Source organism: Macaca fascicularis, chromosome 7 (genome assembly GCF_037993035.2).
Source record: "Macaca fascicularis isolate 582-1 chromosome 7, T2T-MFA8v1.1".
Classification (NCBI taxonomy): Eukaryota; Metazoa; Chordata; class Mammalia; order Primates; family Cercopithecidae; genus Macaca; species Macaca fascicularis.
In genome coordinates, this window is record NC_088381.1 from 18,419,001 (window position 1) to 18,443,472 (window position 24,472).

The 24,472-nt window shown below is 58.0% G+C and overlaps 2 protein-coding genes and 1 long non-coding RNA gene across 27 annotated transcripts in view; 2 read left to right on the forward strand and 1 right to left on the reverse strand.

Moving 5' to 3' along the window:
* The first annotated feature begins 161 nt into the window (after window positions 1-161).
* LOC102143026 (bifunctional peptidase and (3S)-lysyl hydroxylase JMJD7) lies at window positions 162-20,751 on the forward strand. 25 transcript variants are annotated; one of them, XM_065547822.2, is made up of 26 exons: window positions 162-235; window positions 7,025-7,178; window positions 7,255-7,508; window positions 7,873-7,950; window positions 8,314-8,505; window positions 8,733-8,809; window positions 12,666-12,738; window positions 13,028-13,164; window positions 13,276-13,407; window positions 13,551-13,591; window positions 13,727-13,769; window positions 14,013-14,067; window positions 14,337-14,467; window positions 14,737-14,820; window positions 15,093-15,130; window positions 16,251-16,386; window positions 17,045-17,181; window positions 17,416-17,638; window positions 17,764-17,881; window positions 18,197-18,334; window positions 18,504-18,608; window positions 18,773-18,952; window positions 19,238-19,404; window positions 19,782-19,832; window positions 19,921-20,107; window positions 20,231-20,751. In XM_065547822.2, the coding sequence occupies exons 1-26, from the start codon at window positions 172-174 to the stop codon at window positions 20,440-20,442; spliced, it is 3,207 nt and encodes a 1,068-aa protein (XP_065403894.1). In that variant the 5' UTR covers window positions 162-171; the 3' UTR covers window positions 20,443-20,751. The 25 variants fall into 25 exon arrangements, 19 of the variants coding, with proteins under 19 accessions (XP_065403894.1, XP_073851676.1, XP_073851675.1 ...); XM_073995575.1 differs by having other exon boundaries at window positions 8,410-8,505; XM_073995574.1 differs by having other exon boundaries at window positions 7,873-7,929.
* A 687-nt stretch (window positions 20,752-21,438) lies between these two features.
* On the forward strand, window positions 21,439-22,468 carry LOC141407189 (uncharacterized). The gene is made up of 3 exons (XR_012414828.1): window positions 21,439-21,630; window positions 21,754-21,870; window positions 22,331-22,468. It is a non-coding gene; the product is annotated as an uncharacterized lncRNA (long non-coding RNA).
* Window positions 22,361-24,472, reverse strand: part of SPTBN5 (spectrin beta, non-erythrocytic 5) — a 44,570-nt gene continuing 42,458 nt past the window's right edge. Inside the window, exons 62-66 of the mRNA XM_065547828.2 lie at window positions 24,317-24,388; window positions 23,833-23,919; window positions 23,609-23,700; window positions 23,402-23,487; window positions 22,361-22,518 (exon numbers count right to left, since the gene is read on the reverse strand). Of these exons, the coding sequence (XP_065403900.1) occupies window positions 22,361-22,518; window positions 23,402-23,487; window positions 23,609-23,700; window positions 23,833-23,919; window positions 24,317-24,388 (495 nt within the window). The remainder of the gene's footprint in view (window positions 22,519-23,401; window positions 23,488-23,608; window positions 23,701-23,832; window positions 23,920-24,316; window positions 24,389-24,472) is intronic.

A 24,472-nucleotide genomic window follows, 5' to 3' on the forward strand; every position in this document is an offset into this window, starting at 1 on the left:
TCCACCGCTTCGGTGGCGGAACCGGCTGTGCTACCAGGGCAGGACGGGGCGGGGTGCTGGGGGTGTGGCCTGCGGCGGGGGCCTCGGGAAGGGCGGGGCGAGGGTCTGGGGGGTGTGGCCTGCGGCGGGACGTCGGGTTGAGGCGGGGTCTCGGCCAGCTCAGACGCAGCCATGGCGGAGGCGGCTTTGGACGCCGTGAGGAGGGAGTTACGAGAATTCCCGGCCGCTGCAAGGGGTGAGTGGGCTCTGCCAGAGGCTGCGGCGATCTCCGAACATGGGAGGGGCCCTGGGATGCCGCTGACACCGGGGGCTCGGAACCTCGCGTGTGCGACTGGCCTAAGGCCCCGCTCGGGTTGCTCTTCTGTTACAACCCGCTTCCCTCCCCGAGTGTTCGCGCACTCCCGCGGCTTCCTGGGTGACTGTTCATGTCATTCCCGAGGCCCGGTGCCGTCTTGACCGTGGTCGTGACGAAGCCCTGTGTTTCCCACAGTCTTGAGGAATTTGCTGGTACCCTTGTTGAAAGCGCATCAAAGGCACACAGGTGGTGGCCGGATTTCTCCCCCACGTGCCCCACCTCCGGCCCCAACTCCCCTCTCCCACTTTGGGAGGACTGCAGGCTGACCAAATGGTCCCTGGCTCTTCCCCTGCTGAGTTTTTATTCCTTTTCTTTCTTCCTCTCTTCTCTCCTTTTTTCTATTTTTAAATGATTTCTTCCCACTGAACAGCAACACAGGCACATGTATATGTGATGGGTATGTAATATATAATGGTATGCAATGTAAATGAAGCAAGGTTCCCTCCCAGCCCCAGTTTGCATTCTTCCAGAAAGATTGTTTATATCCGTGCACACATGACTTTTTACACTTTTTTTGTACAAATAGTAGCCTGCTAAACATACTCTTCTGCACCGTGTATCTTGGAGATCATTTCACATTCCTCTACCTCAGTCTTTTTCACTTACTCATTTAGGTCATGTCCAATCTGTTGTTTTCAATAATGCTGCAACGAATGCTGCAATGCTTTGAGTATTGATTTAACGAATACTTATTCAGCATCTCTGTGTGCCAGGTTCTGTTCACTGTGTTTGAGATACATCACTGAACAAAACAAATCTCTCTCCTTTACATTCTGTGCCCTGTTACATTCTAAGTGAGAAGGTGGACAGTTAATCACAGGTGTACTGAATGAGTAAGTTGTAGAGTAGAAGTAGGTTAGAAGGCAAGTGCAGGCAAAGCCCTTGGTGGGAGTGTGCCCTATGTGTTCAGGAAACAGTGAAGAAGCCAGTCTGCAGGAGCAGGGTCTTTGTGCACATGTGTGAGTATTTTTATTGGTTAAATTCTTTATATATATATTTTTTGAGACAGGGTCTTACTCTGTCAGCCAAGCTGGAGTGCAGTGGCACAATCATAGCTCGCTGCACCTCGACCTCCCAGGTTCAAGAGATCCTCCTGCTTCAGCGCCTGGGAGTAGCTGAGGCTATAGGCATGCACCACCATGCCTGGCTAATTTTTTTGAATTTTAGTAGAGACCAGGTGGTCTCAAATTCCTAGGCTCAAGCAATCCTTCCACCTCGGAATTCCAAAGTTTCGGAACACCGTGGAACGCATAAGCTGCTGCTCCCAGCCTTGTTAGTTAAATTCTTAGTAGAGTTATGGGGTCAAAGGAATTGTTTGGATCCCTTTTGAAATTTTCTCACTTTGAAGCCCCAGGAGAGAAAAGCAGCCATTCTCTAAAAATGGTGAGCAAGTAAAACAAATCCCTAATTGCAGAAGTCCAAAGGGTGAAAAAATGGCAGTTTCCACGTAGTTCCAGAATCCCAGGCTGTGTTCAGTACTCACGCCTGTAATCTTAGCACTTCAGGAGGCCAAAGTGATGTAGCAGGATGAGCCGCAGACAAAACTCCTCAGACACCGGATTAAAGAAAGAGGTTTTTTATTCGGCCGGGAGCATCGGCAGACTCATGTCTTAAGAACCGAGCTCCTTGAAAAAGAAATACTTGGCCTTTTTAAAGGCTTACAACTTTAAGGGGTCCACGTGAAAGGGTCGTGATAAACTGAGCAAGCGTGGGAAACGTGACTGGGGCCGACATGCATCAGCTAACAGAACAGAAAGTTTTACAATGCTTTTTTCATACAGTGTCTGGAATTTACAGATAACACAAGTAGTTTAGGCCAGGGGTTGATGTTATTATTACTTTGTTTAACTCCTAGGGCCGGGTGGTGGTGCCAAGGTTGTCTGGCTATTTATCTTACTTTTGTTTCTTTCTCTCTTTTCTCCTGTCTTGTGAACTAGGCAAGGTGGGGGTAGGAAGGCAGCAGAATAGTAGTGGTCTCCTTCCTTAGTGAGAGGATCTCTTGAGGCCAGGAGTTCAAGACCAGCCTGGGCAACATAGTGAGACACCATCATGTGTGGTGGCATGTGCCTGTAGTCCCACCTGTTCAGGAGGCTGAGGCAAGAGGATTGCTTGAGTCTGGTAGTTCTGATGACAGTGGCGGCAGTCGAGTGGATGCTGTCATCATGCTGGCTGCAGTGGGGAGGCACGAGTCGGGCAGCAGAAGCGGCTCTGGGAGTGGCAGTGGTAGTAGTGAGTCCCCTGTTCCCTGCATCCCTGAGGCAGCCGACTGCACCACCCCCACCCTCACACAGCTGGGCAGGACCTGCTCTTAAGCCCAGACCCTCTGCTGCAGCCTCAACCTCGCTCCCCGCCATATCCCAGAAGCCCACGAGCACCCTGCCAAAGGTGCAGCCGGGACTTGTAGGGCCAGCCCCAGGACCATCAGGCTTATTTGTGTGGGGTGGTCGGGGCTGCCGTGCCATCTGCACCTTGCCCGCTGCCACTGTGGGGAAAATGCAAAGAGGAGGTGCAGCTGGGCCGCATGCTCCACAGAGCTGGCAGGAACTGGAGACAAGTGGGAGCCCCACCCCTTCCAAGTGGTGGAGTGGGAGCTCCCTAGGCACAATTGCAAGCACCCAAGCCAGGGCTGCAACTCAGGTACCCTGTGCTCTTGGGAGCCAGGAGCAGGCAGAAGCCCCACCCTCCTGGCTGCAGCTGCAGCTGTGGGGCCAGGCACCTCTGCACTCTCGGGGGCCCAGGAAGGCCCCTTTCTGCTGCCACAGGCTCGGAAGTGCCTGATCCTGCTGTCTGGCTTTCCCCACTGTCAGCGCCTGATCTGATCATGGAGCAAAGTTGAGGCTGAACCTGGGTGCTGCTGCGGCTTGGCTGGGTGTGTGAATGCTCTGGGCAGTGCTGACACACCAGCCCCCTGCCACCTTGGCCCCCTCCGGCCTTTGGGTGCCAACGAGCATGGGAGGGAAGCCAAGAGGGGCTGAGGGCAGCTCAGTGCTGGCCTGCAGGCACCCCTTGGCACAAACAGCCTGGGTGCCATGAATGGTGGCAAGAGGCAGATGGGTCCCGGGTGAAGCCTGACCTTCAAGCCAGGGAAGGCCTGAAGCCTGGGGGCTGGGCTGCGGGTCCCATGGATTGGAATGGGAAATTTTGATGCTTTTTCTGGCCCACCCATGGCTGCCCATGGACCAATAGGCATGTACTTCCTCCCCTCTGAGGGCCATAAAAAGCCCCTGACTCAGCCAGACCAGAAGAGACAATGGGACGACCAGCTGCAGGAAGGAGCTGCCCTCTCTGCTGAGAGCTGGAGAGACTCGGCAACCTGCCCACAGACAGGAGCCACTCTAGCCAGGGAAGCAAGCAGGCCAGCCAGCTCTTTCTTTTCCAGTACTCCTGGGCCCAGTGGGGTCTTCTCACTCAGTTACAATTTTTGATCTAAGAACGTTCACTTTCCAACTGATTGCAAAGTAAAGGTGACTGGCATGGTGTGGCCACGAGAGACGCAGCATAAGCTCAGAGGTGAACATCAGTGCCGGGACCATTTGGAGCAGGATGTAGTAACCACCAAATGGAGACCAAGGCCTTCTGGCTCGACCTAGAGCACGAATGTAGCAAAGCGAAGTCCTGCAGAAGAGCCATCCTCTCTGCTGAGAGCTGAACACTCATGGGGATACCCTGGCTGCGGAGAGGAGCTGCCCACTATGGGTCTCCTCTGAGCTGTTCCATGACTCAGTAAAGCTCCTCTTTGTCTTGTTAACCCTCTACTTGTCTGTATGTACTTCATTCTTCCTGGATGCAGGACAAGAACTGGGGACGTGCTGAATGGTGGGGCTAAAAGAGCTGTAACATGAAGAGGGCTGAACCATGCGTCTTGCTCGCCACATGGTGGAAGACAAGAAGGAAAGAAGAGCTGCAGCCCTTTGGGGAGCCCAGACCCAGGAGCTCCCCAAGCTGGGGTTCTGACATCCTCTTTAGGGCTCTGCAGTTCCTGGTATCTCCAAGCTTCCAAGCACCACCATGTTTCCTAGTGTCAGCTGTGGAAGCTACTTATGGTATACTTGGTCTAACTGCAGCCTTGCAGGAAACCAGCGCCCATGTTGGCACCTGGAGCTGCCTGCCCCACCGCAGCCCACATACCTGGCTGTGCACAGTGGCCAGACTCCACACTCATTGGCTCACACACACCTCGCCGCCCCACTCGCCCTTGGCAGGTGTGGGATACAGGTTGGTGGCATGAGCCGAGCACAGCCTGCAGGGATGAGTGGGCCCAATGGGCCTGAGCAAAACGGGCAAAGGCATCACTGGCCACAGAGGTTTCCAGCTGGCAAAGCAACACCCCAAAGGTCCGGTGACAGTTTGCGGCTGTGGTGAGCCATTATTGCATCACTGCACTTCAGCCTGGGCAACAGAGCAAGATGCTGTCTCAAAAGAATCTCAGCGAGTACAACAGGGAGATGTACTGAGCCTCAGACCACCGTCTCCCAAGGTGACTGCTTGGATGGGCTGGCATGACTGGGAAGGCCTTTGCCACTTTCCTATCTCCTGGATCCCATATCTAGTGGACGGGTGCCATCTTGCCTCTAGCCAGGGAAGCAAGCAGGCATGCCAGCTCTTTCCTTTCCAGTATTCCTGGGCCCACGGGGGTCTTCTCACTCAGTTACAATTTTTGATCTAAGAACATTCACTTTCCAACTGATCAGAAAGTAAAGGTGACTAACATGGTGTGGCTGTGAGAGATGCGGCGTAACCTCAGAGGTGAACATCAGTGCTGGGACCATTTGGAGCAGGATGTAGTAACCACCAAATGGACACCAAGGCCTTCTGGCTCGACCTAGAGCATAAATGTAGCAAAGCAAAGCCCTGTATACTTTATAAAAACCAGCAAAAAGACATTCCAGTCTGAGTGAGCAGCTGGGACAAAGTCAGGTACCACCTGAATAGAGGGTGTGTGGCAAGGGCAGGCACAAGACAGGAAATCAGACTGGAAGAGTAGGTTGTTCTTGGTCGTGCGTGCCAAGGCAGGCGGCATTCTCTAAGGAGCAGTGGTAAGCCATCGAGGCATTTGTTACTAGGGGTATGGCAAGATGAGATTGTATCTTCAGGAGATGACTGAGACTATGATGATGAATACTTTGAGAGGGAGTGGAATTAAGCCAGAGAAACCAGCTAGTTCACTGCCGCAACCATCCAGCCAGGATGCTGGAGACTTCTATTCAACATTAGGCAAATATTTGCTGATTACATGCTGTGTGTTAGGTACTGTTCTAGGTCCCAGGGGGTACATCAGCGAACAAGATGAGTGTCTCTGCCCTTGTGGAGTTTACATTCTAGCAAGGGTGACAGAATGATAAACAGTTTATGTACATGAAATATATATATACTTTTTTGAGATAAGGTCTTGCTCTGTCACCCAGGCTGGAGTGCCGTGGTATGATGATCGCTCATTGCAGCCTCTAACTCTTGGACTCAAGTGATCCTTCTGCTTCATTCAGCCTGTAGTGTAGCTAGGAGTATAGGTGCATGCCACCATGTCCAGATAATTTTTAGTTTTTTTGTAGAGATGGGGTCTCGCTACCTTGCCAAGGCTGGTCTTGAACTCCCAGCCTCAGCAATCTTCCTGCCTCTGCATCCCAAAGTGCTGAGATTACAGACATGAGCCACCATGTCCGGCCCTAAAATATATAGCATGTTAGATGGCGATGAATATGAAGGAGAAAAAATAGGGAAAGGGGTATAAAGATTTTTGACAGTGGGGAGGGGGACAGATTATAAATTTAGAAAGTATAGTCAGAGAAGGAAGCCTTATCAATGTGATATTTGAGTGAGGACCCAAAGGAGGTAGCTGGAATGTGGATGCCAGTGGAGGAGAGGAGACGGTGGGTTTGAGAGACACAGGAGACAGAATCAACAGGACTTAGAGCCAACCAGTAGGATGATGGGAGTGAAGGAGAAAGAAAGCTGAGTCAAAAAGAGATTTTGATTAGAGGTGACACAGGGCCACTGTAGACCCCTGCACAGGTGCATACCACACAGCCCGCGGAAGTGCACATGGTGGCCCTGGGTGTCTGGACATGGTGATGCTGTTCAGCAGGACCCAAACCACAGCCCAGCCCTTCCTTTTCCTCCATTGGTGTCATCTGTTAGTTTGTCTCCCTGGGTAAGAAGGTTGTAAATTTCCCAAGATAATTGTGTGATCCCTGATAGCCCCAGATTAGCCAAGCCAAGTGCTCAGTAAATATCACTGTTGAAGGGGGCTTCCCAGAGCCACACCCCACCCAGAATAGCCCGTGGCCATGGGGCCTCAGCCTTACTCATTCTGGAGTTCCCAACACCACTCCATGGTGCCTTTCTGGTAGATGCTGGGAGGCTGGCCCTCCAAGGTGGGAAGGCAGAGAGGGTTCACTGTGCAGACACAGCCCCACGGACGATTTGGATTATGGGTTGTGTAGCAGCCCCTGGCCCTGTGCACGGTCGGGGCCCATGCTGGTGTGTGTGCGTGATGCTTTCTGCTTTCATTTTCCCTCCTCATCCTTCTATTACTGGTTGTCCAGGGTCCTTTGGTCACCAATGAGCATTTCCCAGTGACAGCCTGGCCTTTCCAGGGAGGGCATCTCTTGGGCTGGGACTGGGTGCTGCTGACTTCAGCCCCTCCATCCCCCATCTTCCTCTTTCTCTCAGAGCTCAGCGTGCCTCTTGCTGTACCCTACCTGGACAAGCCCCCAACTCCGCTCCACTTCTACCGGGACTGGGTCTGCCCCAGCAGGCCGTGCATCATCCGCAACGCTCTGCAGCACTGGCCGGCCCTCCAAAAGTGGTCCCTCCCCTATTTCAGGTGGGAGCTGCCCTGGGGTTGGGTGTGAGCAGTGATTACTGGCATCTAGGCATGGGCTGAGCGTCCATTCCTCTAGAGCCACAGTGGGGTCCACGGAGGTGAGCGTGGCCGTGACCCCAGACGGTTACGCGGATGCCGTGAGAGGGGACCGCTTCGTGATGCCAGCTGAACGCCGCGTGCCCCTGAGCTTCGTGCTGGATGTGCTGGAGGGCCGGGCCCAGCACCCCGGGGTCCTCTACGTGCAGAAGCAGTGCTCCAACCTGCCCACCGAGCTGCCCCAGCTGCTGCCTGACCTGGAATCCCATGTGCCCTGGGCCTCAGAAGCCCTGGGTGAGTGGAGGTGGGGTGGTCCTGGCCCGGGGCAGGGAAGATACAGGAAGGAGGGGGTCAGCCTGCTTGCCCTTAGGTGATGACCTGACCTACAGGCTTGGTCCTGTCAGCATCTGGTGCAGCTCACTAAATACATTCCCAGGCCTTGACTTAATCATAGACAAACTACCGAAGATTGTTGTCCTTCCTTCTGCCCCAGGGGAGGGCGGGCCTCTTCCCCAAGCTTTCCCAACCTCTCCCTCTTCTCCCTGACCCCTTTCTTGGGATTCTTCTGTGCTCACCCAGGTTTTGGCTCCGGCATCACTGGATGGCAGCTATCCCCAGCCTGGCCTTCCTAACTTGCTCTCTGCCATCTGCCCTGCAGGAAAGATGCCCGATGCTGTGAACTTCTGGCTAGGGGAGGCGGCTGCGGTGACTTCTTGTAGGTGTCGGGAATACAAAGGTGGGGAAGGAGCAGGTGGGGGCAGAGGGAGGGAAGACCCTGGTTGGAGGTTGGACTGACTGTTCTCTAAGATTTCTTTTGGCTTCTAGGACTCGGGCACCACAGAGGGCTTCCCTTGACAGCTGAGGTGGGGGAAGGGACCCGTGGCATTGGGGGTGGGTGCATTGTTTCTTCTAGACCCAAAGAAAGCTCCCTAAAGGCCAGCTGGGTCAGGGGGTAGGTGTAGGAGAACTTCCCCTCTTGGTGGAGAGGAGTCCAGGGCCTGGCGAGCATTAAGACCCTGGTAGGTGGAGTTCCAGAATGCCCATCAGAGCCCCTGGCATCTCCAGCCCACTGACTCTGTGTGCTTCTCTTTTGTCATAGGCCGTCTTGGGGTGCAGGGCTCTCAGCATGATGGTTTGCCGCCTCTTGTGCCCCTGCCCTCCATACCCTGCCCCCGGGCCTTCTTTATGTTGGCAGTGCACAAGGACCCCTATGAGAACCTCTACTGCGTGGTCTCAGGAGAGAAGCATTTCCTGTTACATCCGCCCAGCGACCGGCCCTTCATCCCCTATGGTAGGGGATGTGGCCTGCAGGGGCTGGGGAACAGCTGGCCCAAGGGGGAGGGAGGCAGCAAGAGCCTGGGAGGCCAGTTCCCAGGCCTGAGGTGTGGCTGTGGCATCCCCACTGCACCAGGGCCCCTGATCCCCTTGCCCCTGCCCAGGGCTGGCTGGGGTGGAGGAGGGTCTGGCAAGTTCCAGGCCGTTTGCAGTTCCCCCACACCCTTCTCCCTTGGGCTCCAGAGCTGTACACGCCGGCAACCTACCAGCTAACCGAAGAGGGCACCTTTAAGGTGGTGGATGAAGAGGCCATGGAGAAGGTGTTTGTCCTGTTCTTGGGCTCTAGGGAGGGAGAAGGGCAGAAGCCTGGCCCTGAAGAGCAGGCACAAAAGATCTGGGGAGGTGGCACCTTGCTCTGAAAAATCCCTAAGTCTGAGGCCTTTCATTGCTGAGCTGAGCAGGGTCTGTGGTGTTGACCTTTGGAAGGGACACAGCCTGAAGTCCTGGGGGGTCTGGGGGGCTGCTCCCTGGCATCTGATGTGTTCCCAGGTGCCCTGGATCCCACTGGACCCCTTGGCGCCAGACCTAGCCCGCTACCCCAGTTACAGTCAGGCCCAGGCCCTTCGCTGTACAGTGCGGGCCGGTGAGATGCTCTATCTGCCGGCTCTGTGGTTCCACCACGTCCAGCAGTCCCAGGGCTGCATTGCAGGTAAGGAGTTGCCCAGGCTGCCCGGGGACAGGCCCCGCCAAGGTCCAGCAGGGCCTCTAGGGGGAGGCTTGGGAGGCTCCAGGTCAGAAGAGCGACCTTCATACTCAGATCCCCATTCTTCCCACAGTGAATTTCTGGTATGACATGGAATACGACCTCAAGTATAGTTACTTCCAGCTGCTCGACTCCCTCACCAAGGCTTCAGGCCTTGACTGATGGAGCTCTGGTGAACATGGCCAGGCACGCCTCGGGGGAAGGGGCCAGCCCCTTCCTGGCCGGGTCAATTCTCGAGAGCCTGGAGTGTGCATGCTGGCTGCTGGCCCAGGGTCCAGCATGGCTTGAGATCAACTTTGGAGGATCTTGGAATGTGGTCATGAGGACTCAAGGTGCCAGGCATGTCTGGGTGAGGGTTCTCAGGAAGTTACCACACAGGTGAGCGGAGCAGGGATCAGGTGCAGTGGCACCTCTCCCCAGTGCTGTGATGTTGGGAGAGTCACTGCATCTCGGGCATTGGTGTCCTGTCAGTAAACAGATAATAATGGCTCTACCTCGCAGGGCTATCATGGGCTTGGAGATGATGTCTATGAGGACCAGCGTGGAGCTGGCACACAGGACATGTTGAATAAAAGGTAGCTGTGAGTCGTATGTTCTTTTTTTTTTTTTTTTTTTGAGATGGAGTCTCGCTCTGTCGCCCAGGCTGGAGTGCAGTGGTGTGATCTCGGCTCACTTCAACCTCCGCCTCCGGGTTCACACCATTCTTCTGCCTCAACCTCCCGAGTAGCTGGGACTATAGGCGCCCGCCACCACGCCTGGCTAATGTTTTGTATTTTTAGTAGAGATGGTGTTTCACCGTGTTAGCCAGGATGGTCTCGATCTCCTGACCTCGTGAACCACCCTCCTCAGCCTCCCAAGGTGCTGGGATTATAGGCGTGAGCCACCTCGCCCGGCCTGTGAGTCGTATGTTCTGATCCTCCCTCTTGAAGTTGCCTTCTGTGCTCTAAGGAGGGCCTGAAGGTTCAGGTAAAAACTTCAGGGTGACCTTCACTGGGGGGTGAGGGCTGGATCCCAGCCTGGGCCCAAAGAGCCGTCAGCTGCCCAAGTTCTGCCGTCCATGAGAGCCACAGCAGCCCCTCCCTGGGACAAGCAAGCAGACCTCAGTCTTGGAACTCTCTCGCCTAGACCTCTTCGGCCCAGGACCTTGAGAGCTATTCCTAGCTTTGCTATGGTTACGGTCCTCCCCCAGTTCAGGGGCAGCAGGTGGGACCTGGTGCCCTGGGGATAACCCCTGTTTTTCCCATAATAGGCACAGGCAGGAAGGGACAGAAGCCCCTGCCTGTTCTGGGGCTGTCCCTCTGAGGAAGGAGTTGGTCTCCACACTCTGACCCCCTACAAACCATGCCCTAGAGACAGAAGAACCCCCTGCCCCTGAGTGCCAACCCACAGGCCTCATCCCTGGCCACTCAGCACCTGGCTTTGAAGGGCTGTTTTATGTGACAGCCACTCCCCTGCCTGTCGCGAGGGGGCCCGGGTGCTCATCTCAGATTGATGGAGCCCTGCAGTCAAGACTGGGCATTCCTGTCGAACAGGTGCCAGAGTTGTGAAAGGCCTGTGACGGGGCACTCCACTGTTCCCTTGGCTGCTGTTCTGGGACTCACCCCTGCTTTCCTTCTGCTCAGCCCCTGGCAGCAGGCTCTCTGGACTGGGATTGCAGAGCTGGGAGTTCAGGGCTGGGCGGGGCAGGCCCAGGTGGTAATGGCTGGCGAGTGCCACAGAGGTGTCAGGAGCGCTAGTACAGGCTTAGGGTGCCTCGTTTCCTGGACAGGTGGCTGGTCCAGGAGTGGGTGTGGAGCTTAGGTGGAGCAGAGGCAGCAGGTGGGAGGGACTTGGGACCAACTGGGACATTACATCCTTGGCTCTGGGTCAGAAAGCCCACAGTCCTTGATCCTGTGGCCACTGCTTCATCATTCCTGCTCCTAAGGACTCGGTCTCATGGCTCTGGTAAGGCCTGGCAGGGTGCTGGGTCCCCACGCTGACCCCTGCTCTCTACCTGGGGCCTGGTTAGTATGTTTCTTATGGGAGCGGTGGGGGCCTGGTTAGTATGTTTCTTATGGGAGCGGTGGGGGCCTGGTTAGTATGTTTCTTATGGGAGCGGTGGGGGCCTGGTTAGTATGTTTCTTATGGGAGCGGTGGGGGCCTGGTTAGTATGTTTCTTATGGGAGCGGTGGGGGCCTGGTTAGTATGTTTCTTATGGGAGCGGTGGGGGCCTGGTTAGTATGTTTCTTATGGGAGCGGTGGGGGCCTGGTTAGTATGTTTCTTATGGGAGCTGTGGTCTTCTCCAGGTGTGGGGAGGGGAGTTTATTGACCACAAGACCAGGGCAGTGGGCAGAAGCCAGGGGAGAAGGAGGCCTGGGGATGAGGGATCCAGCCTGAGTTTTTTCTGCCCTGGGAACGGGCTCCTGGCACAGCTCCCTGGCACCATGGATATGGGCCCTGGAGACTCACAGGTTCCCAGCTGCCGTCCTGAGGCCCTGGAAGGAAGTGGCTGCTCTGTGCTCCTCTGACTCAGTTGCCTGGAGTGTGGGGGTCCTGGGCTGACCCTGGTGGATGAGGCTCTCCAGCACTGCCCTGGACCTGGTTGCTCCCTGGACTTGACCTGTTAGGCCCCTTGTGGAGGCAGGCAGAAGGCCGAAAGGAAGCAGTTGGCACTGGCTTCCCTGGTCCCGGTGCGCCTGCCAGGCTGCATTCCCGGAACCGGGGAATGGGTTTGGAGGGAGCTACTGGGGGACCATCTTCAGCCTGACCTGGCAGACGCGACAGCCTGTGAGGGGTCTGAGCTAGGAGCCACCTCCCCTGCCCAGGAGAGAGCACATTTTCAGGATGCACTTCTGACCAGGGGTAGAGGGAGGGTGCGAGAGCAGCTCAGCCGGGGCCCAGGGCCCTGACTTGCCACTTCCCCTCCCTCGATAGCTTATGTCCCCTGCCACCCAAGACCAGCCTGAAAGCTGCTTAGCCGGGGTGTGGGCTGGGGATGTGGGGTGGAGAGCCTAAAGGATACTACCCGAAGGAGGTGGAAGCAGGTCTGTGTGAGGCATAAATCTGGAGCCAGCCTGCCCGGGCTCCAGTCCCAATTCTGGACCTCAGGCAAATGACTGCTTCTCTGTGCCTCAGTTTCCTCGTGGAGTGGGTCGTCATAAATAGTATCTGCGCATACGGTGGTTGTGCGACAAATGAGTTAATGTATGCAAAGCCCTTGGCCCAGAGCCGGCGCAGAGCGTTGTGTGAGTGCTGGCAGGCATCATGATGGAGATGTCATGTCTCCTCTTGTTGATTCAGGATTCTGATGGGATGGAGGACAGGCCTGGGGTTCAGGATTAAGCCTTAAGGCACTGCTCCAGCCTCCTTTGCAGCCCCTGTCACCCTTGGCTTCATCAGCCTGTAGCAGGTCTCCCCTCTCCCGCCTCTGCAGGCAGAGGTGTCCAGGACCTGCCTGCTCACAGTTCGTGTCCTGAAGGCCCATCGCCTACCCTCTAAGGACCTAGGTGAGTGCGCACCGCCCTGGCGCCTCTGCTGGGCTGAGGGAGGAGGCGGGTGCTGAGGAGGGTGCTGTGGCTGGATTTGGTGGAGGCGGGTGGGCTGGTGGGCAGGGCCTAGAGGAGGGGGCTGAGAGGAGCTTCTGAATGGAAGGTGGCAGCTGGGGCTCTGCCTCTGTCCCCCGCTTCCCCTCCCCTTAGTCTTACCCCACATGGGGCTCCAGGTGATGGAAGGAAGTGGGTCTGGGTGGCTGGGAAGGGCTCTTGGCCACCGCTGGGCACTTGTTCCTTCCCACAGTGACCCCCTCTGACTGCTACGTGACTCTCTGGCTGCCCACAGCCTGCAGCCACAGGCTCCAGACACGCACAGTCAAGAACAGCAGTAGCCCTGTCTGGAACCAGAGCTTTCACTTTAGGATCCACAGGCAGCTCAAGGTGGGCCAGGCATCAGCGCTAGCTCTACCCACATCCCCACCAGCCGCTGCCGCTGCCCGGCTCACCTTCCCGTCCCCTCCCTCCTGCAGCCCTGTCACTTTTTCCCTCCAGAATGTCGTGGAACTGAAAGTCTTTGACCAGGACCTGGTGACCGGAGATGACCCTGTGTTGTCAGTGCTGTTTGATGTGGGGACTCTGCGGGCTGGGGAGTTCCGGCACAAGAGCTTCTCACTGAGCCCTCAGGCAAGGCGGTGTTTCCATGGCAGCCCCAGCTGGTGTCTGGGTTGAAATGCCACATGCACATGCACACACATGTATGTCTCTCATACTCACTGACACATGCGCACTCCTGACCCTTTCTAACTCGCTTCTGGCTCTCTTCCCAGGGTGAGGGGTGCCTGGAAGTTGAATTTCGCCTGCAGAGTCTGTGAGTCAGGGGCCTGGGGCCGTTTGGGTGGGAGTGCCTCGTGGGAAGGACAGCACTAGTGCCTGGGGGATGCCCAGGTCTCTGTGGGGTGAGAACTTGGACTCCTACTAAGGGGGCCTTGGGATCTCTTTCCAGGGCTGACCGTGGCGAGCAGCTCGTCGGCAATGGCGTTCTGGTGGTGAGTGTGACCAGTGCTCTGGGAGGTGGTCTGGGGTCCCCGGGACTCCCTCGTGCCAGCAGCTTGAGGCACAGGCCCACCGCTGCCTCTGTCTGGGGACCCTGGGATTTCAGTTTGTTAAGGGAATACAATCTCAAGGGTCCAGGTAATGAAGTGCAGACCAGCAGGAGCCAGGGTGCTGGGAGGGTGGGGTCCCTGAATGGGGGTGGGGTTAGTGTCTGAGGGGCTCTCTTCATGACTCAGGCCCGGGAGCTCTCCTGCTTGCACGTTCAACTGGAGGAGACAGGAGACCAGAAGCGTGAGTCCCCAACTCACTGGGGCAGCCCCCGGCTCTCAGCCCGTCTTCCCTCTTTAAGCATTGGACAATTCTCTGTGGGGCTCCCTGGGGCTGGACCTTTCCCCTTAGGCCTTCTCAGGGGGACCGTGGTGGGGGCTCCATCTCGTACCCCCAGCCTGACCAGACTATTTCAGTGGGGAGAGGGAGGTGTTCTCCAGGCCTCCCAGCAAGATGGACTCTGTGGGCAGAGATAGCGCCCTCAACCTCTCTGCTCTGGCTCCTGTTTCCAGCCTCAGAGCGCAGAGTTCAGCTTGTGGTTCCTGGGTCCTGTGAGGGTCCGCAGGAGGCCCCTGTGGGCACTGGCACCTTCCGCTTCCACTGCCCAGCCTGCTGGGAGCAGGAGCTGAGTATTCACCTGCAGGTAGTGTGCCTCGCCCCCTGGAGGTGGGGCCCCCAGAACTTCCTCCCTCCCTCCACCCCTCCTCCCAGTACCCTGGCTCAGCACCTCCTCCCAGCCTGACCTCTGCCCCACCTGGCAGTGTGGGCATGCTGGCAGCATGTGTGGGCCCATGCTGGCCTCCCCTGCCCGTCCCTCCCATACCTCTATGGCTGCCAGTGGGAGTTTGGTGAGGTCCGTGTGAGAAGCGGAAGCATAAAGATTCTTAGGTCTCCGTCTTTTGTCCCCTACAGGATGCCCCCAAGGAGCAACTAAAGGTGCCACTGAGTGCCCTGCCCTCTGACCAAGTGGTGAGGCTTGTCTTCCCCACATCCCAGGTACTGGCCTCCCAGGGGAGGAAGCAAGGTGCCTGGACTGGGCTGGGCCCCAGGCCACAGAGGGACGGGCCTGCTTCCCGCTTCTCTCCGTGGGCCACACCCTGAGCAGGTGCCAAGGGCCAGGCTTTTTGGGGAGTATCCTCTGAGCATCCCTGCTTCAGGCCTGGCCCCTGTGGAGACAGTGTGGGGGTGGTACGCCCGGGGTCAGGTAAGAGGAGCAGAGCTGGGTAGAGGTGGCTGACCTTTGTGACGGGGGCCTTCATGGTTTTCAGGACCCCCTGATGAGAGTGGAGCTGAAAAAAGAAGCAGGGTGAGAGGCCCAGCTGGAGACTGGGCAAGGTCCTGGAAAAGTAACCGGGGCGCAGGGCTGGAGCAGGCCTGGAGGAGTGAGGGGGAGAAACAGCCACCCCTCATCCTCATGCTCTCTGAAGGCACTCAGGCTGGCGCTCAGCAGGGGGCACGAAGTACTGGGAGGAGCCTTAGCACCTATGGTCGGAGGGATGAGTGAGTGGCCAGCCCAGTGCCAGGCACCTGGGGAGCACTTGATAAATGTTTGGCTGGAAAACGCAGGGAGGTGAGGACGGAAAATGGTAACATGGTTTGGGGCGCAGAGAGGGCAGGAAAACCAAGGGAGAGAAGAGGGGAAATTGCGCCCTTTTGGGTGGAAGCTGTTATGGCCGGATCTTAAATGATCTTCGTAGAGTTGTCGCCCACTGCCTTGGGAGAGCGGCTTCTCACCTCTCGGAGACGGAATCATTGGCCCTTTTCTGTCCCTCCCCCTGTCTTTTTTTTTTTTTTTGGAGACAGTCTGTTGCCCAGGCAGGAGTGCAATGGCATGATATTGGCTCACTGCAACCTCTGCCTCTGGGGTTCAGGCGATTCTCCTGCCTCAGCCTCCCGAGTAGCTGGGATTACAGGTGCCCACCACCACACCTGGTTAATTTTTATATTTTTAGTGGAGACAGGGTTTCCCCATGTTGGCCAGGCTGGTCTTGAACTCCTGGCCTCAAGTTACATGCCTGCCTCAGCCTCCCAAAGTGCTGGGAGTACAGGCGTGAGCCACTGCACCCGGCATCCACCCTCTTTGTAGTCATTTTTGAACTCCATGGGTGAGGGACAGAGCACGAGACTTGGGTGGGGGGATCCATGGTGTAGGTCCTTCCTGGGGGCCTATCTGCACCCGGGACCCCAAGCAGCCTCTTATGGCCACGGAATTCTGTGTCCCGCCAGTCTGCTTTGCTGCATTCCCAAGCATGTCCACATGGACACACCCTCCCTAGGTGTCAAACTTCAGTCTCGTGACACAGGAGTGGCAGTGAGGGTTGGGGAGAGGAGGGAGGGCAGTGGGCAGTGCAGGTGAGGCAGACCCAGCTTTCGATTCTCTGGGGAGGGCTGAGAGCTGTCTCATGTTCTCTTCCCTCCCCTGCCAGACCGAGGGAGCTGGCCGTGCGACTGGGCTTCAGGCCCTGTGCAGAGGAACAGGCCTTCCTGAGCAGGAGGAAGCAGGTGGTGGCCACCGCCTTGCGGCAGGCCCTGCAGCTGGACAGAGACCTGCAGGAGGACGAGGTTTGGGGGCTGGGCTGGATGGGGTGTCCCCGGGCTTGCTTGTTCAGTGCTGAACACTGGAGCTGCTTGTCCCTGATCTAGACCAGAGTTCGCAGCTGCCTGTCCCCACCCTGCTTCCTCTCGCCTGGCGTTAGGAGGGACTTGGCCCAGGCAGTGTTGCTTGAGGTGCCTGGAGCCCACACGGGAGCTGCCTCGTAGGGCTGGCTTTCCTACTCTGTTTCCTGGTTCTCAGCCTAGCCTGTCTGAGGAGTGAGACAGATAGCTGGCATGAGGCCTGTTGGTCCTGGGTTGCCTCAGGAGGTTCTTATTAGCCTGGGCCATCTCCTGGGGGAGTGATGGCAATTTGGGAAAATTTTAAGGTGGGCCCTGGGTCTTCCAGAAAGTGAGCATCAGACTCGGGGTCTGAGGGTGAGGAGATGAGGCTCAGAACTTGCCTGGGCCATTTTTTCCTGGAGCCCTTAGGACTGGAGGAGCTGGGTGCTTACTAAGGCTGTTTCTGGCCCCCAGGGCTGACTGAGAACTGGTCCCAAGACCTGTGATCAGGCCTTAGCTGTGGGCTGGGTGGCCACTTGACCTGCTACCTCCTCTTCCCCTCTTCCCGTGGCTTGGCCTTCCCCATCCCTAGGGCCTCTGCAGGCCTGGCTGTCTTCTTTTCCAGATCCCAGTGGTAGCTATTATGGCCACTGGTGGTGGGATCCGGGCAATGACTTCCCTGTACGGGCAGCTGGCCGGCCTGAAGGAGCTGGGCCTCTTGGATTGCGTCTCCTACATTACCGGGGCCTCGGGCTCCACCTGGTGAGCTGGGGACAGGCTGATGCTGGACCCTGTGGGGCAGGGGGTGCTGGTGCCAGGGTTCTCCTAGGCCTCTGAGCAAACTAGAACGGCTGGGAGAACGAACGTGCCACGGAGAAATGTGCTCCAGGAGACCCTGGGGAGGTCCCTGCCAGGCTATTGTCCTAGAAAACCCGGGGCACGTGAGGTCTAGATGGGGTCCTTCAGTGACAGCCCTCTGACTTTGGCTTTTCCCAGGGCCTTGGCCAACCTCTATGAGGACCCAGAGTGGTCTCAGAAGGACCTGGCAGGGCCCACTGAGTTGCTAAAGACCCAGGTGACCAAGAGCAAGCTCGGTGTGTTGGCCCCCAGCCAGCTGCAGCGGTACCGGCAGGAGCTGGCCAAGCGTGCCCGCCTGGGCTACCCAAGCTGCTTCACCAGCCTGTGGGCCCTCATCAACGAGGCGCTGCTACATGACGAGGTGCGGGGGCTGCGGCCGGAGGCAGAGCCAGGGCTGGAGCTGGGGCAGGGTGCTGGACGGCAGGGTGGGAAAGGGCCTGGGCACCCAGGTGGCTGTGGGTTCAGGTTCCACTCGTCTTTCCCCAGCCCCATGACCACAAGCTCTCAGATCAGCGGGAGGCCCTGAGTCATGGCCAGAACCCTCTGCCCATCTACTGTGCCCTCAACACCAAGGAGCGGAGCCTGTCCACTTTTGAATTTGGGGGTGAGTGGCCCCGGAGCTGAGATGAGACCTGTGCCCTCGCGGTTGGTGGAGTAAGGGGAGACGGGGCCTGTGTGCAGACGGCAGATGTCACACCCACCTCTCCTGGGCCAGGTCCTGTGCTTTCTGGAGACTGACACCCTACCAGGGTCCCTTGGGCCTTTGGGAAGGAGGCAGGGGCCTTAGGTCCCATGCACAAAGCCCAGGCCACAAGGCCTGGGCCTCCTGGTCCTCGGCTGCCCTAAAGCAAAGCCCTGGGTGGGGGTGCAGGTGCCTAAGGGCTCTGCACCATGAGGCTGAGGGGTGGCCTTCTCACAGAGTGGTGCGAGTTCTCTCCCTACGAGGTCGGCTTCCCCAAGTATGGGGCCTTCATCCCCTCTGAGCTCTTTGGCTCTGAGTTCTTCATGGGGCAGCTGACGAAGAGGCTCCCTGAGTCCCGCATCTGCTTCTTAGAAGGTGAGGGGCGCTGGGTAGGCTGGGGAAGCTGGGCCGAGCAGGGAAAATGGGCCCTGAGAGAGAGGGTGGCCCTCGGTCAGAAGAGCTTCCTGGGTCAGGACTGGCCATGGGGAAGGGTAGGGTTGGGACAGGAGTCGGGGGCCCTCTTCCCTCACGGCTGCTCTTTCAGGTATCTGGAGCAACCTGTATGCAGCCAACCTCCAGGACAGCTTATACTGGGCCTCAGAGCCCAGCCAGTTCTGGGACCGCTGGGTCAGGAACCAGGCCAACCTGGGTAGGTGCTCCGGCCCCTTCATAAGGGTGCCAAGAGGCAGCCACCTGGGGCTGTACCGGGGGTGGGGGGGTCTCACCTCTTCCCCCTCCAGGGTCACCACCAAGGTGGGGATAAAGATGCAGGAGTCCCCATTCTCCCCCCACACCCCCACCTTGCCTGTGTAGACAAGGAGCAGGTCCCCCTTCTGAAGATAGAAGAACCACCCTCAACAGCCAGCAGGATAGCTGAGTTTTTCACCGATCTTCTGACACGGCGCCCACTGGCCCAGGCCACACACAATTTCCTGCGTGGCCTCCATTTCCACAAAGACTACTTTCAGCATCCTCACTTCTCCACCTGGAAAGGTACTTGCTTCTCTCAACAGTCCTCCTGTGGCCACCTGAGCCTTGAGTCCCCAGCTCCAGACACCCCTCCCGGTCCACTCTCGTTCTCTTGCTTTGAGCTCGATTCCCTGGACTGCTTGGAGCAGGGGTCTTTTTCTCCTTGTCTTGGGGACCCAGGGCCCACCTGCAGGGCTGCGGGGGTGTTAGTTCAGCAGGAGAGCAGGGGCCAGAGGCCAGAGTCTCCTTCCAGCAGGAATCTGGTACCCTTGGTATCCGTGACAATTGCTGCTCTCCCCAACCTTCCAGCTACCACTCTGGATGGGCTCCCCAACCAGCTGACACCCTCGGAGCCCCACCTGTGCCTGCTGGATGTTGGCTACCTCATCAACACCAGCTGCCTGCCCCTCCTGCAGCCCACTCGGGACGTGGACCTCATCCTGTCATTGGACTACAACCTCCACGGAGCCTTCCAGGTTGGGGAGGGTGGGCAGGCATGGGAGGTGGTGGGTGGCCCCTGCCCCATGAAGAGAAGGGCTTTGGAGTCCAGTGTCTGGTCCAGCTTCCTTTAGGAGCTGTGACAGTGACTGCATGTGACTGGGACACTGCAATCTGTTACTTTGCCACTAGAGGAGCTCATTCTCTTCCGGAAGTTGGGAAGCTGTCGAGGTTTTATCTTGTATCTGGGTCCTCTTACTGACCTGCGAGGTGTGGTCCTGGGCCTCCGGGCCCACCTGCCGAGTCTGCTCTGCCTCCCAGTGTCAGAACTGGAGTGCTGGGAGCAGCCCGGCTCCGTCTAGCCCCAGAGCAGCTGCCACCAAGGCCTGTCAGGTGTGGCGTTTTCTTCCCAAAGGCTGGCTTCGTAGGCCCCACTGGAGCCCCTGACTTGGCGTTTGAGCCCCAGGTCCGTGAATCTTGGTGCATCTCACACCGTCAGCCCCAGTGTTGAGGACACCAGGGCCCTGTCCCTCTGAAGCCCCTTCTGCCCGCAGCAGCTGCAGCTCCTGGGCCGCTTCTGCCAGGAGCAGGGGATCCCGTTCCCGCCCATCTCGCCCAGCCCGGAAGAGCAGCTCCAGCCTCGGGAGTGCCACACCTTCTCCGACCCCACCTGCCCCGGAGCTCCTGCGGTGCTGCACTTCCCTCTTGTCAACGACTCCTTCCGGGAGTACTCGGCCCCTGGTGAGCCACTGTTCACCTCCCCCTCCTGCTGCCCTAGTCCCCCACACTCCCTCCGTCCCCTGTGCATCCCCAAACCCACCTTCCCCACGTGTTCCCCCATGCCAGGCTCCACTCTCTCCACAGGGGTCCAGCGGACACCTGAGGCGGCGGCGGCTGGGGAGGTGAACCTGTCCTCAGTGGACTCTCCCTACCACTACACGAAGGTGACCTATAGCCAGGAGGATGTGGACAAGCTGCTGCGCCTGACACATTACAATGTCTGCAACAACCGGGAGCAGCTGCTGGAGGCCCTGCGCCAGGCAGTGCAGCGGAGGCGGCAGCGCAGGCCCCAGTGATGGCCGGGGCCCCTGCCTGGCCCTGCCACCCCGACTCTCATTCATTCCCTGGCTGCTGAGTTGCAGGTGGGAACTGTCACCACCCAGTGCTTCAGAGCCTCTGGGGCTCAGGTGACCCTGTCCCAGGGTCCATGCTGAGGGCTGGGAGCTCCCTGGGGCCTCAGCAGTTTGCAGGGAGGTAAGGAGGCCGAGCCCATTTGTGTATCACCCAAAACCCCATGGCCCATGTCTGTTTTCCCTTCTGCACTACCTTGAGTAGTTGGACAAGGTGAGATGGAACACTTGATACATTACAGACTCATACACATGTGAGGCGCTATCTGAGACCAGCTGTTCTTACTGCGGAGAAGGGCCATGTCATTCTAGGCTTTTGGTTGTACGTGGCAAGGGCTGGTACAGAGCTCGCTCGTCGGCGTGGGCTTCCTCCGAAGAGTAGATTCTCTGCACACGTCCACATCCACCTGTGCTCAGTCACCCCTCCGAGCAAGGAGGTGGCCACGTGGGCCTGGGGTAGCCCTGGCCTTGCCCACCTGCTCTGCTGGAACACGTCTCCTCTTCACCCAGACAGGAGTGCAGGGGGAGGCCAGGCAATGGCTGTTTCCTGCCACATGGTGGGAGCCATCTCATAACAAGGAACTGTCTATTCCAGAAGCTGGGCCTGGGGAACTGGGTTGAAGCAGCCATGGGAAGGAGCCCTTTTGCCTGTGGCTGGGTCTCATTCTGGTCCCCTAGACGCGTCCTCGCTTGTGCCCCTGAAGTTTGGTGTTGCCCTGGGGTTCACCTCAGGGATCAGACCTGCTGGGAAAACAGTGAATTTAGTAGGGTATGGCCACCCCAGAATCTTCTCCAAACACTGGCACGCTGCCCTTCCCTGGACCAGCCAGCCTCCTAGAGTAAGCGTGGGAGTGGATTCCAGAGCTGACAGGCGCTGCAGCAGCTGTGGGTAAGGGGGTGGGAATTGCCTCGACTCTCATAACCCAACTCTGCGTCTGTCAGCTGGTCTAGCGACCCCAGCCCTGGGCTAGAGACAGCAGAAGAAATGGCTGTCCTGGTAGCCTCAGGAGCCACCGTGTCCAGGACAAGGCCTGTCTCATCAGCAACACATCATCTAAATCATATACTGGGCCCTGCAGGACTGGGAGCAGATGGTTACACTGGAGACCACAGCCGTGGCTGCCACCGCTTGTGGTATGAGCCCTCCAGGCACACAGCTGTATATGCATGTGCATGTCTAGGCTCATCCTGGCATGGGGCCCATGCACGGAGGATGTGCCTGTCTCCAGTGCCGCCTCCATTTTCACCTAACCCCAGGTGTCCCCTCCCCCCGGAGAGCCTGAAGCCCTCTGGTTTGGAGGGGAAGGAGATGTGGGTGAGGGGCTTGAGCATCGAAATGATGCTGGGATCTACAAGGAGGGACCGAGGAGCCAGGTAAGAGCCACCTGCCCTATACATCACTTTGGCATCTCCTCCTCCCTCGCCTGCAGCCCCGGACATAGTGGCCCTCTCCATTGCCGGGGAGTGGGGAGTGGGGAAAGCAGGGGAGGACCAGCTAGAGAACGGGTTGGAACAAGGGTGGGGCAGGGTCTGGCCGTCCTGCCAACGTGCTGTGCCTTGGAGAGCAGAGAGGAGGGAGGAGAGTGAGGAGGTCCTGGGCCCCCAGGAAACAAACCCAGGCAGGCTCTCAGCACCGGGCAGAGGGAAACCTGGCTGCCCCTCCTCCAAGCAGCCAAGCAGGAGGGGCACAGGGAGCCCACACTGTGGAGGGCATGGAGTGAGCCCTGGGAGGGGAGCGCTGTTGAGTCTGTGGAAATCTGGGCCTTGTGGCCTGGATTCCTCTCAGCTGAGAGTGGGCATAGGCAGCTGAGTGTTCAGTAGTATTTCCCCACAGCCCAACAGAGACAGTCTGAGGCCCAGAATCTCAAGCTTCAGTGGGCAGCACCTGCCAGCCACTGAAGCCCAGGGCTCCCCGCCCAGGTGTGTCCCACCTGAGTAGACGTCCAGGCCGGGCATCCTTGGTCGCACACTCATTCGGAGAGCTGACAGGTTTGGCTTTGAGTTCCGGGCTCAGACTCTGGCCTGCAGAACAAGGGAATAACCACTGTTAGCCCGGCCCAGACCATCTGCAGGCGCCAGGTCTGGCTGCTCCTTCCTCCAGCTTCTGGAGGCTCAGCACAGCCTTGGGCAGCCTGGCCATGCCAGGCCCTTCCCACGTGGGGGTGCAGGGTGGGCTGAGCACTCGTGGGCAGGTTTTTCCCCCATGCGTCCTGCCTCTTAGAAAACTCCTTGCAGGTGAGTTAAAGGCTGAGCCTTTCTTAGGAGGTGGGGATTCTGGAATGCCGAACAACTCAAGACCCCTTTGGGCTTCTGGAAGGACAGACTCTTGAGAGGAGAGTCCAGGGGAACCAGAGACAGAGCTAGGATCCCAGACACATTTTCTGAACACACTGTGTCCACATGGAGCCTCGGCAGAGCACGCTGACCATGGAAGAAAGTGGTCCAAGGGGTTGTCTATATATTCCTCCAAGTAGAACCTGGCTTGCTTACTGTCAAGGTGGTGACATTCAAAGTTGTCTGAGGACTAGAAGGTTAAAGAAGCCCCCAGGTCAGACAGAACAGAGCCTGGAAAGTCCCTGGAGGAACAGTCCATGAGGATCTTGGCAGGAAGGGCTTGGGGCAGTCTCAGAATGGCCGACTCCAAAAGGGGCACAGCAGGACCAGGACACAGCTTGGGGGTCAAAACTGGCCCCATCTCTGCTGCTAATTAGCTGTGTGATCTTGGGCAAGTTGCTTAACCTCTCTGGGACCTAAATTCTTTGAGAAAAAACAGTAAGTCCAACTTACCTCTCGGGGGTTAGAGATGCTAACTGTGAAACCTGAGGATGCATAAAACGCTAGGGGCCCAGGAGCTTAGGGCCCAGGGAGTCGGCCGCCCTCCCCGCATCCTTCCCCTGAAGCCCACCTGCAGTGCTGCCCAGGGCTCGCCACCAGCTCTCAGCCTGCTCTTCGGACGGTGCTGCAAACAGGATCTCTTCCCCACTCGTCAGCCTGGCACCCACACAGACAGGTCAAACTCTCCACTGTCCCTTTGGGGTCCCCCACGCTTCCAGCCCCCACTGAGCCAGGTGGCTGCTGGGGGCCATGCCGGAGTCCATGTCTCTCCCCTCACCTTAAGGAGAATGTGTGTTTCTCGCCGTGGCAGCCCCGCAGCCTCTCACACCGGGCTCCTGTGAGGTCAAGGAGGGCCAGGCAAGCTACTTTCTGAGGAGAGATGAGAGGAAGGGGTCACTGCGGCCATCTCAGCTTTTCCCTGTGTGGTCCTTCCATCCTGGGGCCCCTCTGCCTTGTCTCCCAGCACCCTGATGTCTGCATCTCCCCCACCCCGCCTGGTACCTCCTCTGCCATCCTCTCATCCAGGAACAGGCTCAGGGAGTTGCCCTGCAAGGTCCCACGGCAGCTGTCCCAGGAGCTTGAGCTGGGCTGTGGAGGGGAGGCGGGAAGGCCACATGAGTCATGTGCAGAAGGGAAGTTGGAGCTAGGGCCTGCCCGTGCCTCGCCGTGTGTGTGGAGCCTCCCAGGAAAAGCAATGGATTGGACCAAAGTCCCTATGGGGAAAGGGAAGCCACAGAGGGGCTCTGACAGGGGAAACCAAGCAGAAGGGGAAGAGCAGGCCGGGAGGAGGAATCCCAGCACCTCCTGGGTGGGGGCGGACGCTGGGAAGGGCCCCAAGGAGAAAACTGCCTGGATAGCATGGTGGGGGGTGGCATCTGCCCAAGGTCACAGGGCAAGGGTGCCAAGCCCAGATGGCTCTTCCCAGCCCCTCAAGTTTTACTGCAAGTGGGGGCTTGCAGTAAAGCCTTCTTCTCCAGGCACTTACCTGCCTCCCGCCAGGCAGCAAGTGCTGCTTGAACTCCAAAGGCCCCTCCATGGTGGGGGCACCCTTGGAATCCTGAAAATGCAAGATGGGGCCCGGAAATGTCAGGACCAGCACTCTCAGGAAGGTGGGTGAGGCACCCACTGCCCCCGCTCTCTT

Excerpts from the sequence above, each read along its gene's own strand:
- LOC102143026 (XM_065547815.2), top strand. The coding sequence starts at position 4,617 with ATGGGCCTGAGCAAAACGGGCAAAGGCATCACTGGCCACAGAGGTTTC. Across the intron at positions 4,833-7,024 it reads TCAGACCACCGTCTCCCAAG|AGCTCAGCGTGCCTCTTGCT; the intron begins GTGACTGCTTGG and ends TCTTTCTCTCAG. Across the intron at positions 15,131-16,250 it reads GAGCTGAAAAAAGAAGCAGG|ACCGAGGGAGCTGGCCGTGC; the intron begins GTGAGAGGCCCA and ends CTCCCCTGCCAG.